The 15,649-nt window shown below is 40.4% G+C and overlaps 1 protein-coding gene across 1 annotated transcript in view; it reads left to right on the forward strand.

Moving 5' to 3' along the window:
• Positions 1-15,649, forward strand: part of LOC306704201 (ephrin type-A receptor 6-like) — a gene marked incomplete at both ends in the record, with an annotated part of 137,708 nt that overhangs the window by 109,048 nt on the left and 13,011 nt on the right. The window contains 4 exons of the mRNA XM_079170453.1: positions 3,760-3,884; positions 4,873-5,035; positions 7,422-7,530; positions 14,051-14,121. Coding sequence (XP_079026579.1) covers positions 3,760-3,884; positions 4,873-5,035; positions 7,422-7,530; positions 14,051-14,121 — 468 coding nt within the window. The remainder of the gene's footprint in view (positions 1-3,759; positions 3,885-4,872; positions 5,036-7,421; positions 7,531-14,050; positions 14,122-15,649) is intronic.

Below are 15,649 nucleotides of genomic sequence, written 5' to 3' on the forward strand. Positions count from 1 at the left end.
TATCTTGCCGATGCCTGGAGACAGTGTTGTGTTTCATACTCCAACCTGTGGAAATATGTGACCACACTGCTCACAGACTTCAGACGTTGTAGTTTCATATTGTTTCATCTCTGTCTTGTGGAAGTGGAATTATTGTGACTTGATGTCTGTGCTTGGTTGGATAATAATGTCATATAGATGAGTATTTTTACAGTTTACTTCAGGTTTACACCTCCTCCTCCTCAACTCTATTATATACATGTCTGTTACATCACATCTAGACAATACTGACTAACTCGTACATTTTACAAAGAGCAATACGAGTACTATATTTAAGGTTGCTATAATTAACTTTTAACTGTTTATGAAACAGTATGACCTACATAAGTAAAGGAGACCGTCAGCAAGAAAATTAGCTATTTATCTTGTTAGTCTTAATGCTTTTGTCAGTGCCATGGGGGTCCTATTCTGGCAGAATCTGACAAAATCATGCAGGTTGACTAAAAACTCATCGCAGGCAGCGACCAGGCCACCCCGGACAGACCCAGGTCCTACTTTGCCGCTGCCTTCAACCCAGTTTGATCCACAGGGAGCACCAAAATAGTAAACAAAATGAAAGTTCATAGTAGTAGCTTTAATGTGTAATGTATTAAACACTAATTGTCATCATTGCATAGTCCATCTCAGGAGTTAAGTAACATAGACTCTGGTCAAAAAAAGGTTTTTTTAAGGTTTGTGAAAATGGCTCAATTAAAGTAACTGTAGCTTATGAGTGATTGTATTTTTGAGTGCTGTGTCATTATGAGTTCTCTCTTGACAGACAGGCACAGCTGCCACATTTATGCTGGCTATTATTTTCTGACACCCCTGCCAGTGGTCCTGCTTCTCCAAACAACGCTTTACACACGTCATCTATCGACTATTTTTGTTTGCGTGTTCACACGACTTGTGTGCATTAGCTTCCTGCAAACTGTGTGCTCTTCATAGCTTGCACAACTCATGTGAGTGTGCTTTGTGCAAGTGCCTTGAGGTAGGAGGCTGATTTGAATCTGTGAGTCAGAGGGAGATTGTATTTAGGTAGGTGTTTATTGCTCCCTACCAGGGGCCAATATGCTAACAGCAGATGCCAACCATCTTGCTGTGTCTTTGTTTGATGCATCCACTGCATGATTCTAGCCTCAAACCACACACCACCCTGCCACCGCTGCTGTACCCAGCTGGCAGCGCAGGAAACCCTCACGACGCCGCAGCTTCATCAGAGTGCTTCATTAGACAGAGTTAGATCAGATAAAAATCCCTCTGAGATGAATTTTCTCTGCCACGGAGGAGGGACGGAGCAGAGGATACGAGCATGCTCTGAGTGAAATGGGCATATGAGAGGTTATATGTAATAACAACACCTAATAAGATGTCAGAAGCGTTGGCTTATTGTGCTGCTTATTTTCTACTCCGGCTGCTCCGTGCTAAATAAATACTCATAAAAACACACACATATACTTGCATAAAGTACACTGCAACATACACAAACAAACACACACACACCCTTTCAGTTTGCTGATTATGCTAATATTATTAGTCGTTTTCACTCACGCGTGATATTATGTTCTATTTTTGCTAACATTTCAGACAACCTACCAAATGTTAAATGGCTATTAAGTTGGTGGTTATTATTGAGAAGCCAAGCATTAAAATGCATTTAATGTCCGTGCTGGATGCTGCACAGTACTGTAAACCTAAACCCTCAAGCCCTATTTGATCCGTCACTACGGGATCCAGTTAAAATTATTGACCTGAGCTGTTGGTTACTTGATTAACTGCATTATTTGGTCATCATGAGCTTGGCGTGTGAATAATGTTCTACATGTTTGTGAAGTATTACCGTAAAATGAGAGTTGGTTCCGCCTTTTCAAATACACACTTAATTTGAGTTGCTTACACACACGGTGTCCAAATTTTAGAATGCAATACTGTACAATCACAATGCCACTTAAGATTATTGAAATGGTACTCTTATGATAATAGAACCACAGTTCCATGAGCACAACATGGCCTCATATAGCTCAACTTGTATCCACAGAATTTGAGCATTTCTGCCCTTTTTCTGCAAGTTGTATCCTACCAACCAAGTTCAAACACTTCAAATTCTTGAGTTCCTGCTTTCCAATATACCAATAGTACATGTTTACTTTCTATCAGAGTAGTATCAGTAGGTCTCAAACCCCTACAGCCCACAGCTCTCATGTCATCTCGCCCCTAACCCCAAGATTCACCTCCGCAAACCCCAAACTCTATACCCCAGTCTTGGACAAAGTGAGGACTGCGTTCCTCAGGCATTCTACTCTTTAAATAGCGTATGTGGCATAATTTTACTTTGTATACACCTGAGAAAGGTTTTATATCCACATAACGAGTCTGTAACATTAGATGATATACAATAATGGCTCTCGGGGCAGTTACATCTGCTGACCTCTCTTGGGAGCTCAGTGCAATTATTCACACAGCAGAAATTCATAGAGCAAAGCTATAACGCAATTCAATCCAAGAAAAGAAGATGTAGCTTCCTCAACTTATTTTCAATTAAAACAAGATGATCTTATGGGAAATAGAAGGAAATAGCTGTGTAGATGTTTTTATTTTCCCTGTGACTTGAAAGGACTCCCGCCTATTTTGAAATGCAATAATTGAGTGTCAGCATGGATGTGTGATAATTATTGCTGACGAGGTGGACAGGTGTTAATGTACTGTGTGTATGCACTTGCACACGCGTTGTCAACCAGCAGATTTCTTGTTGTGCTATACAGCCTCATTGTATACTGGCAGCATCACAGAAAAACACCTCACTCTGTATTCAGTGCACATTCTTATCAAACTGACAGCTTGCTGAGGTCAACTGGTTCTCCTTAGATCAACAAGACTAAGAGTCTGCAGCCACGCCAGCAGCTCTGTGAGGCTGTACCTATAGGCTAGAGCTTCAGCAGTGAACATACTTACAATAATAATAATCACAGCACACTGGTATTTAGCTGATAATGATGATCGGTAGCATCATTTTACTGTAGCTCCCTCCTAATTTGCACAAACTACACAGACAAACAACAAAGTAATTAGTTTCACAGGTATTTGGTCCTAAACCAAAGTTTTGGACAACAACGGAAGAAAACGCTTCATTAACTCACATTAACTTGATGCATTAAAACTTCATTTTAATATAATCCATTATCCAAGGACCATGACAGCGACTTGCAACATAAAACACAAATTGTCTGCAGACTTCAAGGAAAAGTGAATTTTTACCTTCAATTGTTTAAATATTTCTCGTTTTTGTATCTTTAGAATTAGATCAACCGGGGCGCCTCGGTAGCCAAACGGTTACAGCGCATGCTGCCACATAACGGCAACGTCACCTTGAAACTGCAGAGCTACATCGACCACACGCCTCATTCATCACGTTGTATCAAGCTGTATGACGGTCTTCAGTCTTTCCCATATAGAAATAACCAGCATGCCCAAACATATTTGGTTTGTGGTATTGTTGTAGTTGTTATTTCTTCCTTAGTCTTGAAAGCAATTACAAAGGCTGAATGATTGGAGGGGAGTCATGTATTCAAATTGGCTTGTGTAAAAAGAAAGTATGTAGTGTGCCAAACTCTGTTGTAAAAATCAATAACCATATTAACTTTATGCTTCAAGATACTCACCAAAGATGACCGGGCTTGTTGAATTCATATGACTATAGTAAAGACAATGTAGCTAAAGCTGTGTATTTTGTGTTCATATCAGGTCCGTCCCTGGTTGGGACTCTGAAGAAGGACTGGGCTTCTCCAAACAGCATTGCTCTCTCCTGGCAGCAACCCGAACAAATATCACTGCTCATCCTCGACTACGAGATCAAGTATTATGAGAAGGTACACTGACTTATTTGGAACAATTTATTCGGACAGATTTTTGAGGATTTTCTAAGCGGAAAAATAAAGATCATACAAGTGTGTGAAATTTGTTACAGGTCCTCCATTCATTGTTTTGTTATTTATAATAAAATCAACAGATATTTCGTAGCGCTTCCTGTCTTAACATCCTGGCACAGCAATGCAGTCCATTGATTAAAGTGTCACATAAAACACAGTTGACTCGGGATTTCATCCTGCTAAAACGGCTTATCCATGATGTTGTCCAAATAAAGGGAAGTAGTGCGTGAAAAGGAAAGCTCTTCAACACAGCATCAGCGGATACTTCTCATGCATTCAAATAAGCTCAATAAGAGCTCACATTGTGGAGGTTTTGTTGGACAGATATATTCAGTTGTTGATATATGCTTTCAATACTGATCATCAATTACAATTTGGCTTCTGTCATTTTATTGTTTTTTTCCTGAAATGCCTGATTGCCCATGTTTGTGTGATCAGAACAGTCTATAAGGAGTACAGAAGGTATTTATCCTGCAATTTAAGGGTCTCAAGGCACAAATACAGTGTATAATTCCCATTAAATTATTATAAAGCACTCCGAATATGCTTCTAAGGACAAATAATAACCCTTTTTAAGCTGAATAGACATGTATACTCTCTTTGCATGATTATGTGCACAGCAATATTTTAAAAGACAATGATATCTATGCAGTACAACTATAGTAGCTTGTTGTTTGATTGGGACAGGTAAACAACATGTAAACAACATGTAAACAACAGGTAAACTTGAGTGGGAGAGGCCTGACTTGGACTCTTGCAGATGTCTGTTGTTTTAATGAGTGCACTGTGAAACCGAACCAGACTAAATAGAAAACTAACCAAAAGTATCAATTTCACTCTGATTTGGACTAGCCAAACAGACTTTGGCTCGTGAAAGCGCCCTAAATTGCTTTTGAATATTTTAAACATCTTCCACTCTCTCCTACAGGAACATGAGCAGTTAAGCTACTCGTCGACGCGCACTAAGGCTCCCAGTGTGATCATCTCAGGTTTAAAACCAGCCACCTGGTACGTCTTCTGTGTACGCACCCGCACGCCAGCTGGATACAGCTCCTACACCCCTAAATATGAATACAAAACAACGGGAGACTGTAAGTACCTGAGACCATCTACAGCATGTGTTACTGGGCAGGGATACACCTGTCATTATGTGAATGTGTGTACTTCTTTTCACAGCAAAATGACAAGATTAGGACTAGTCTGTGGTTAGAACATGGTTAGCATTAGGCTTGTGTGATGTTCTTCATTGCAGTGAACTTTTCAAGATGAAGCATAAATGTAAAGTGATGTCAGAAAATAAAACATCTTACTCTTAGTGTCTCTTAGTTGAGATGATGCTGGTGAAAAGAATCAGCCATGCATTATGAGTCTACATAGTCTACAAGAACAGACAATAGCAGACTTAAAAACCACGTATGTATTGGCTCTATTAAGACCAGGTAAGACCTTTGCTTGTGCATAAAAATAACAACTTGCTGCAGGATGCTGCAAGCATCAGTTCAGGGTCAGATGAAGTTCATGTCCTGTAGCCTGAAGCAGCGCTCAGGGCAGCCTTGACTATGAGCACAAACAGCAAATAACAAGCCTGGATATGAGCCCACCAACAAGAGCAGCCATAGTAGGGTTTTAACTTCTAGCAACAGATGTACTTTGCTTACAGTGAATAGAACTCCCACATTACCCTATTAAGTGTTTTTTTTTTTAAAAAGATTTCAAAATTACAGGAAGCTATGATTGGAAAGTGTTCCGCTTTCAATTTGTGTAAGTGTTAGTCACATATTTCAGTCCTTTTAATGCAAAGAGTTAAAGCATACTAATTTCAGGTATTTAAAACAATGCTAAATGTTAGTCGTTATTGAAGGCTACAAAGATTTGTATATCTTTGTTAACAACTGATTTCATTGTATAATGACGCTAAATATCACCAAGACATTTGTTTGATATTATTAAACAGTGAATGCATTGCAGCCAGAACATTTGGCCTGCCTACTGTATGAATGTCATATAGGTTACATTCACAAACCCTAAACCCTAAACCCTAGACCTCAAAGGTCAGAATATCAGTTGCAATGGCAATTGAAGAATTGAATACAATCAACAAGGGAGTCCGACAATACAGCCTTGATGGTCGGTGTATTTGGAATCAATGTTTTTTGTGTGCGTCTGGGCAGTAGCTTTATTGCAAGTCTACTCATAAAATACAAAGGTCCAGCTGTCCTTTTATGTTGGTTCAGGTATTGTTGAGGGGTGATTTGGCTCAGTGGCCCTCTCCCTTCCAAAGCTGCAGAGCTTTGCTTTATCTGTGGATCAGACGGTGCTTGGCCAAGCCTTTGTATTGCCTGGCCTTTTATCTGAAAGAGAAAGCACATTCGGCCCCTGTCGCTCTCTCCCTCCCTGTCAGTCTGTCTGTCCACATGTCAGTCATGCGCTCGTTTTTCCGTCCGTCTCTGTGTTCGTCTGTCTCTTCCGCCGCTCTCTCTTTCTGTTATTTGTCTTCACTTCTCTTCTGTCATCCGTTTTTTCGTCATCCCTCACCTTCCATTCTTCATCCTGTCCTCTACCACCATTCTCTCTCTCACACACACACACACACACACACACATCATTACAGCAGCATCAGTCCAACACATCTGCTTTGTTAGTGATGTGAAGAGTGTGTGAAGTTGACGTCTGGGTGCATGGTCTCGTGTGATCTAGCCACCGCCAATTTGACTCTTCCTCCCTCTGAGTGGTCTGTAATTACTTTTATCCAGCCACACACACACACACACACACACACAGATGCTCTTGACTGAACAGCCACACACCCGCATACTGTACAAACCAGCATGAACTTCACTCTTTTGGCTAGCTACGACACACCCTGATCTCCAAATCATATTCATTGAGCGTGAAATATTATAGAAATAAGTTTGGTAATAGCAATCATCTTTCAATTATCTTGGATTCGTTAGCCTTGTGACGAGACACAGAAAAGGGAAAATCATGAATATCAAATGGGACCAATTTAACCAAATGATCATGGACTAAATCACAATTTCATGAATGAATAATATTAATTAAACAGCAGCAGGCATATGAATCATGCCAGTGTGATAGCTGACGGAGGGTTTTTTGCATCACAAAGAGCTGATCAAACGTCTCTCCGTAATATTTGCCTATCAAGAGAGCGTGCATGGTCTATGTATGGTGCATTGATGAAGAGGAATATTGAAAATGATGTTGAATGAAAATGTGCCTTTTCTTCTCACTTTATACTGCCTCCCGTCTAATTTCTTTCTTTTCTCTCCTCACTGCTTTTATCATCCGAACCTTCTCTTTACATTCAACTTCTCCTACTTCTCCTCTTCCCGCTCCACATCGTTCATCTGTTCTCCCTTTCCCCGCCATCCTTCTTTGGCCTCTTTTTCACATCGTCTCTGCCTCAACCCTACATCTTTTCCCTTCTTTCAAATCAAATCCTCCATTCTCCTTCAGCATCAGACCTCGCCTCTGACCAGGGCCAGGTGTTGGTCATTGTCACAGCAGCGGTTGGTGGCTTCACTCTCCTCGTCATCCTCACCCTCTTCCTCCTGATCACTGGAAGGTAAGAGCACTTCACTAGCTTGATGTACTGTCTTGCCTCCATATTGACTTTTAAAATCAACCAGTCACTGTTGTCTGCCCCTGATATTATGTTACAAATAGTATACATTTGTTTTCCATTGAAGGGTGCATTTCAGCCAGTGAGCCAGCATACACAGAGTGCTTCTCTTATTATTAGTAATATGAATTGTGGTGTTCCTGCAAAGTCATGTCAAAATGTCTGCTTTGGTTTGTGCAACAACTTGTTGTTTCTTCCTTCAACTACAGTACTGTAAACACCGTCATATTCCTTGCCTTACAGTGTAATTGTTCTGTATTTCAGGGAATTGGAGAAACCTTACATTAAAAAGGACTTGATTACATTTTGATTCAGCAATTGCCTTTGGACTTTATATACCCCTAAATTGAAGTGATGCTGAAAACATCTTGAGGAAGGCTGGTTTGATATGTGCACATGTCTATTAGTGAGATCTGTGTGTGAACTTACACACGTGTATGAATGTGTTTTGTTTGTGAGATTTATGCGTATGACTCTCAAGCCTCACAAGAAACCATTTTTAGAGCAGCCTAGATTATTACATAATCTAATTATTATTATGGTTATTATATACCATTACATGATTTATGGCCCATCTAGCACAAGCAAGACACACATGTATGAACATGGATCTATAATGGAGGAGGTAAAAACACAGACACACACATGGACAGAAATATTCAGGGAGCAAATGAAAGGTGTGAGTGAATGTGTGAGAAACAAAAAGGACTTCATTTCAGAAGTGTGAGGCTGAGAAGGTGTGGAGGCTAAATAATGTGCCATTTCACATTCTAAATATTTTCTTTGTATTTTTCAAGAGCGATGTTTAAATGTAGGGAGCTATATTTACAATACAAGAGCTCAATCTGCATCAATTAATTTAAATATTCAATACTCCAACATGGTAAAGTTAATACCATTAACTCCTACAGATATGCTAAAACATCAAATCTGATTCGATAAACCTGCAATACCTTATGTGGCCACTTGGGGCAGTGGTTTGAAGTTGTGAGCACGACATCGACATGTTATCACTTTTTAAGTTCATACGACATCCTTGTCAGCAAACAGTTACTTATTTACAAATCCAGCAGTTCAGAGCAACATTATCATGTATCTGGAGTCCGGCCACCTGATAAATGTAAGTCCAATGTTATTATTTCTTTTAGCTCTGCTTTGGTTTCTACCAACTCCTGAGGAAAATGTCTGGCTCTTAAGCTGCTAAGTGCTTCACTATATTCACCAGCTAGTCGTTATATGTCTCTGTATGCTGTTTGGTGCTGAGAAGATTGTGTACAGTACAGGTTTTTAGACGTTTGTCAATGAAAACAGCTCTATGAGACCGCTGAGAGTGAACCAAAACAATAAAGTTGTCAGCCGGACCCAATAAAGCTCCTTTTGTAAAGCTGAGGGCTGCTTATTCAGGTAATGATTCTCTGTAGGTTCATCACCACAAGTGACTCCTCAAAAGGTGTCACATGGCTTTCAAACTGTCATTTGATAGGTTTTTTCTTTCATAAAACATTGACAATAGCCTCTTTAAAGGTATGATGGTGCTAATATGTTGTCACTGGTTCCCAGTTTTGAAAATAAACTAAATGCAATCAGTCAGAGATAAACCTTTCTGTCAACACTGCTGTTGCTTTAAATGTTTCTCTTATGGTGCCATCTCTGGTAAACGCAAAGTAAATATGCTCACATTCTGTGTCTGTATAGACATTGAGAGACACATTTGGAAATTTTAAGTCAAGTTTGCCAGTTGTCTTTAAGGACACTTTAAAAGAGAGGATTGGAAAAAATCAGGAGCAAATATGATACTTATGTTTGATTGCACATTCTGCTAAATTTAGGGTCCAGATGATTTGCTATGGTCGGATTTGCATTTTAAAAAAGCTCTGAGAGCATGTGCAAATATTAAGAGTAATATAAAAGACCTGAAATGAACATTTGTTCTACAGAAATCTAAATGTCAGAAAAAGTGTTTATAGATGATAGATGTTCTATTGTGATATGGGTTCATCTATTTGCTAGAAATTCAGACAACACATCCTAAAAGCACTTCTGTCAGAAATACATGAAAATCCAATGTTGTATGTTGCTTCACATTCTCTTATTCTGGCTGATTCAAGAAGACATCTGCTCAGGTTGACGTGGGGTACAGCTATACTGGGAAATGATGTGAGGTCACCAACTTTAGCAAAATAAGGGAAAAGTACATGAACAACATCAATGGCAAAAACAACATCATTTTCTCTCTGCCTCAGGAAACGCAGCTCTGCAAATTTCTTTCACTTTTGAATTAATGTTCTCAGCCGTTTTGTCTGTTATGCCATGCCGCCTCAGGTTCAATCTACTGCTGTATCAGTCAGCTTCATTTACTTTTTGTTTGATCTCAAGAACTTTCCTCTAAGCCATTACACTTACCTTAAGTAGTTGCGTTTTCTTGTTTTAGATCAGATAGTTCAAGAATCAAGGCCTTGTCACACTCAAGTTTTTCAAGTTTTTCAAAGTTTTTCTTGCGTAGGCAGATAAATCCACAAAATGTTTCACTTGTTCAACACACGAATTTGCACAATTGACCAACAGCAAACCATCTTGACAGTTCTGGCCTTGGAGCAAGCTATTCTATCTTATTGGCTGTGTAGCACCACACGCTTTTATTGAACTCTCCTCTGTCTGCTCCACTAAAGAGGAATGGTTTGCAGACAGTTGTGAGACAGGAGTCAATGTTACAAAAATGTCTCTTGAATTAACTGTCTAAATTGTCTTGTCGACAACCGAGCTAACAAGCGCGCCAACTGCAGTTAGTCGTCACAGCGCTTCACCAACTTGGGAGCAGTCCCTCAATCACCAAGCTTCTACCACTGCCTGTTTTGTGAGGATGTTCAGATGAACTTTGCCGTGACACTTTCTGGTGGGACGGGGCCTTGATACCTCTACAGACTCCAGCTTTCCTCTGTCTTACTTTGGAGTAGCAATACACTTACATGTACTAAATATCAGTTGAGCTCATTTTCTTACTTTGGCTTTAGCAAATGTTTGCATTCGTACAGAACAAGAATGATTCCCAAGACCTTCCCAAGTGCTGATTGCATAAGGCATACATTCTGTGAACACTGCAAAACTTTTCATACATTTATCCCTCAGTCGCTCTGGAGCCGGGATCTGGCACCCGTTAGAGAAACTGCAGCGGTAAACACTTGCATATTCGTTTAAGCATTGAACTGTGCTGGTTGCCAGAGAATTTCCACGGGTGAGCAGTGAACTTCACAGATATGAGATCAATGTTTTCATCAGACAAGGTGCGCTACCTCGCCGGGAAGTCCTTTAGCGTTGGCTCGATGTGAATGCCAAAAGATTTTTAAGGCCATCGCCCTAGAAAAAGCTGAAAGCAATAGAGTTATAGTATGGATGTACAATTTTCTTCTTATTTGTATGATGTGATCCCAGTGTGTGTAGGAGTGTCTTTTTCACTGGTATATGTATGAACAACTCACACACACACACACCAGGTGCAATAGCTAAAACAAGCCCTTTAGACTTTTTGCATTCTAGCACAAGAAGGGACTTTTTTTTTTTTTTTTACTTCAATCTAGCTAAAAGCAGTCGCTGCAGCAGTTGGAGTGTTTTTCTGACTATATCACGATCCGTCATATCTGTGATCCCTCTGCCCTGAGTAGGAGGGACTTTCACTCTCTTTCAATTTGAAAAAAAAACTCCAAATACATTTGAGCTGCCAGAGAAAGCTTTCAGTCACACAGCTCTCATAGATGTATGGTCCTACAACACAAGTGAGGATATAAGAGCACCCGCTGTACGAGGAGTTTTCACACCTGGTTGCCCTAAAAGCGTCCTTGATTTCCATCTATGTTTTGCATCTGCTCTTGTTAAATTTCTACTAGAGCAAAGCTGTCACGACTGCACACCTAGCTGAAGAGTTGTACTGTATGTGTGCTCTTTATCCTTGAGCTGCCTGTCAGTCTCTGCTACTTTTTTTTTTTTATCGTTTTCTTCATATTATCTTTCATCCTTCCTTTCTGTGCCCTCTGTCGCAGCAGAGCGTTGTGCCATGGTGAGGTGACTGTGAGGGATGTTGGGGCCAGAGAGGAGTGGTTTGAATTACACTGATGCTTTGATTAGGGCTCTTGGCAAGGTTGTTTTTACTGAGATGCATGTGCACGTGTGGGTGTGTGAGGTGCTTGTGAATATGTAATGTCACAAATGCTCAGCAGCCCAGAGAGCGGTGACAGAAGCCAAGGTCTTTGTGTGTGATAACTGTCTTTGTGTGTGTCTGTGTCTGGATGTGCGGCCTCTTTTCAACATGAAAGCCATGAGACAGAGGGGAAAAGGCGGATAAAGGGGATCAGAGGATAGGACTGGAAAAGACTGATAAAGGCACATGCCACCATTTCTTTAATGAACAGCTTGACCCCATCACCAGAGGTCAACAGTAGCTTTCCAAATCCCCTTCTTGTCCTCCCAGCCAGTGTTGGCCGCCATGTTATCTGCTCTGTCTATCAGTGTCCAGGATCCCACAGACTTCACTTAGCCGAAGCCCAATCTGGCAACCCGCGGCTCGTAGCCCCCTGACACCTGCTCTAATGTGGCAACCCGGATTATGTTAAGTCTTCAAAGAGGAGGATGCTCACATGTGATCACATGAACCCACACACATTCATACAAGCGAGCGCTTACACACACTTTCTCCACTAGTACATTGTGGCCATTTTGACTCCTGATTAATTCAATCTCACCGTGCGTTATCGAATCATTTTGCCACTCTATGAGGCAGTACAATTCTCTCTACCGTTGTTTGCTGGATGTTGTTTTTGTTGATTAAAACAGTTACCGAGGCAGCAGCCCTTGCTTCCCATTATGAACAGAGGAAATGTGTCCTTTAGGGAAATGGGAATTCTGGACGCTGATCAATACAAAAGAATCACAAAGAGAAAATACACTCAGGAGGTAGAGACCAAAACAGAGCTGAAAGAAGAGTGAATACTGGACTGACAGTCATCATGTGGACACAAACATGATGACTAGCAGGTTCCACATGACTTCATAAGTTGATGATAGTGTCAATGTTATGTTCATAGCAATTAGGTCAACAGATCACGGGGGGACCCACATACAGTATTGAGTAGCGAAACAGAATTTCAGGCACATTGTACACATTCAACACTTTACAGTTGGCGTTCTTTTAAAACATTTTGTGTTAATGTGTCTGCGCGCTGTACCATGAGCGCTCTTCTTGGTTCTATGTGTGATTCTGACGGGGTGCTTTGTGTTTTCTTCACTTTTTATTTCAACATCCAAGCATCTATTTGGATAAATGCCTCTCTGGTCTTTTGCAGATGCTGTCATCTAATCTCTCAGTTTTTCAGACTTTCTTGGCAGCAGCTCTTTATCAGTCGTTGACTGTCTCTCGTTGTCTCAGTGCCCAGATAAACGCACACACACACACGCACACACACACACACACACACACGACGACTGAGTTTTTGAATCAGTGGATGCATTTAATTCTCTCTGTGAAAGAGTTTCTGTTCCTTTAAGTTCCGTTTACTTTATTTTCTCGACAATTTTGAATCTGTGTGTTTGTGTGTATATTTATCTGCACACCACTTCCATTTGCATTACATTACCTTAATCTGTAGACCATCTCTTCCAAGGCCAGACGCTCACCGTCTGCCAACAACTTTCTTCAAATGATGAGCTGCAACAATAAAACAACCTTCCAATATTGTTGAGTTTTATTCTGTTTCATTCTAGGTCATATACACCATAGCTTTGTGTTGTTTCGCTGCTGTTTGATCCTGTTGATTTTTACCTGAAAGGTTTCAGAAGCTTTCATGAACTGGTTATATTACTCTGTGTTCCAATGAAGATTTATTGGATTGTCGACTAATTAGCCTCTGAGATATGAGGCTACCTCTTTCTCTGTCTTTACTCTCTGAATGGTTTGATCTCTCGCTTCCTCACACGTTTTGTTGTGGTATTTTTCCTTGTAGCACCTCATGGCAACCTCCCATATGAACTCTTTATTTATTGTTACATCCAGCAGTTCCCGTTCATCTGAAGGTGTCACTATAACAATAACATTTCTGTCTCTCTCTCTGTCATGCAAACGTGTGAAAAGAGCTGCTAAACGTTCTCCTAAAGGATCACATTTGTTTTTGTGTTGACACACATTCACGTATTGACATCACAACAGCAACATTTTGCTTTTCACCACAGTTTCAACGTCTATATCCGTAGAATATGTGACAGGCATGGATTTCAAAGTGCTTTACATTAACTCAATATTAAACAATAAGAAACAAGATTATTTTAATTAGTCAAGAATCCCAAGATCTACTGCCACTGTGTGGATCTCTGGGAAGTGAGATCCAAAACCCACTTGCCATTACCGCTTATCGCCAAACACAACGAAACAGATTTTTGAGATTGTGACTTTAACTCTGTCCATCGATGTGTTTTCCAGGTGTCAGTGGTACTTTAAGGCCAAGATGTCTTCAGAGGAGAAAAGGAGGACCGATTATCAGAATGGACATGGTAACTCAATCTGTCTACATCTCTCCTCTTTGTTGTTGTTTTTCTCCCACAGTGACAGTTTTTTCATTTTTCGCATATTTCACATAGCAAAAAGATTGAGTCAATAATTGATTTTCACGTTTATGGTAATGGTGGCAGGAGGAAGTTTTCAAGGTCTACGTGTTATGTTTAAATTAAATGTATAATTTGTTTGGCATATTGCATAATGTTAATGTTGAAAATGACTTTTTGCCAGCGAGAAAAAGTTTTATTCTGTGTTGCGTCTTTGCAAAGAGAAGCAAGTGTAGCAGGCTAGCCGCGTGCTCTTCTCTTTGCATTCAACATGCAAATTGCAGCGCTGTATGGATCATTTCCCATGTGATTCTGTGCCTATACATATTTCAATTTTGCACTGGAACGTCTGCCTCCAACACAAACCTTGTACAGAATGCACAAATATTGACTTGCTATTGTCTCAAAACTACCAGGAAAAAGAGTAGGAAATGTGACATTTAATAATAGTCAACAGAGCAAAATTGCTCCTTCATGCTCCTTCATCTGTCTCCTCAACTTCCTCTCAGCACTTAACATTTGATGTTCTACATGAGCATTTTTCATTTTCATTTCAATGTCTTCTTCTTTTAGAATAATCGGGTTACTTAGCTGCATCCCTGAGCTGTCTGCTTCTGCACTCCTGAACCCTTCTGTCTCTTTTGCCTCTCTTTTGCCTTTTAATACCCAACTTTTCATTTCCGACATAAAAAACAAAAATTGTAATGAGAGCTGTAAAGTGAAAAAAAAAAAAAAAAGATCTTTTGAAAGTGAGCATAAAAACAAAGATTGGGGCGAGACATGGGAAGATTGCTGGAGGAGAAACCGAGAGGAGAGAGAAACAAGAATAGGAAGGGCAACCAGGTTGAAAAGTAGAGGAAGAGAGGAGAGGACAAAGACAAATGAGGCCGTTCTAACAGGACACTTAGATTGAGGCTAGAAAGGCAGAACAAAATATCAGATTTGTTTTCTGAAGGTGGCTAACAAGCTGGCACATAGTGCTCTGGTCGCCAAGATTGAAACACAAACCGTATACGTGAGTGTGCCTGTGTCTTGTCTCAGCCCTGGCTGTGGTAATGAGACGAAACTTTGAGGGCAATACGTGGTTGTTTGGGTTTTGCCGGTGCCAGTTCATACATCAGAGACAACTCATTGTGTTTTATTTTGGTTTTGTGACACTTTATCGATCTTGAAGGAGAAACATAGCTTTTGTCCTCCCCTCCTCCCTTCCACTGAGGTCGGGGTCAGAAGGCAGAACAGCAGCAGCCTGTTAGAGAGTCACTGACTTGCTCAAGGACACTTCAACAGGGTGGACGTTTGCTTAAACTGGTTAAAAAAACTGGCTCAGCGTGCTACCCTGCTGATTCTCAGCAAAGGACAGCTGTGTCTGTGTGTGTGTGTATGTGTGTGTGCGTTGTTTTGGTAGAGATGTGCATGTGGTATTTAAATATACAGTATGTAATGTCCTGTGATGCGCTGTTGCTCACTTGCTGCCTAG

This window comes from Pholis gunnellus, assembly GCF_910591455.1.
Source record: "Pholis gunnellus genome assembly, chromosome: 12".
NCBI classification, from domain to species: domain Eukaryota; kingdom Metazoa; phylum Chordata; class Actinopteri; order Perciformes; family Pholidae; genus Pholis; species Pholis gunnellus.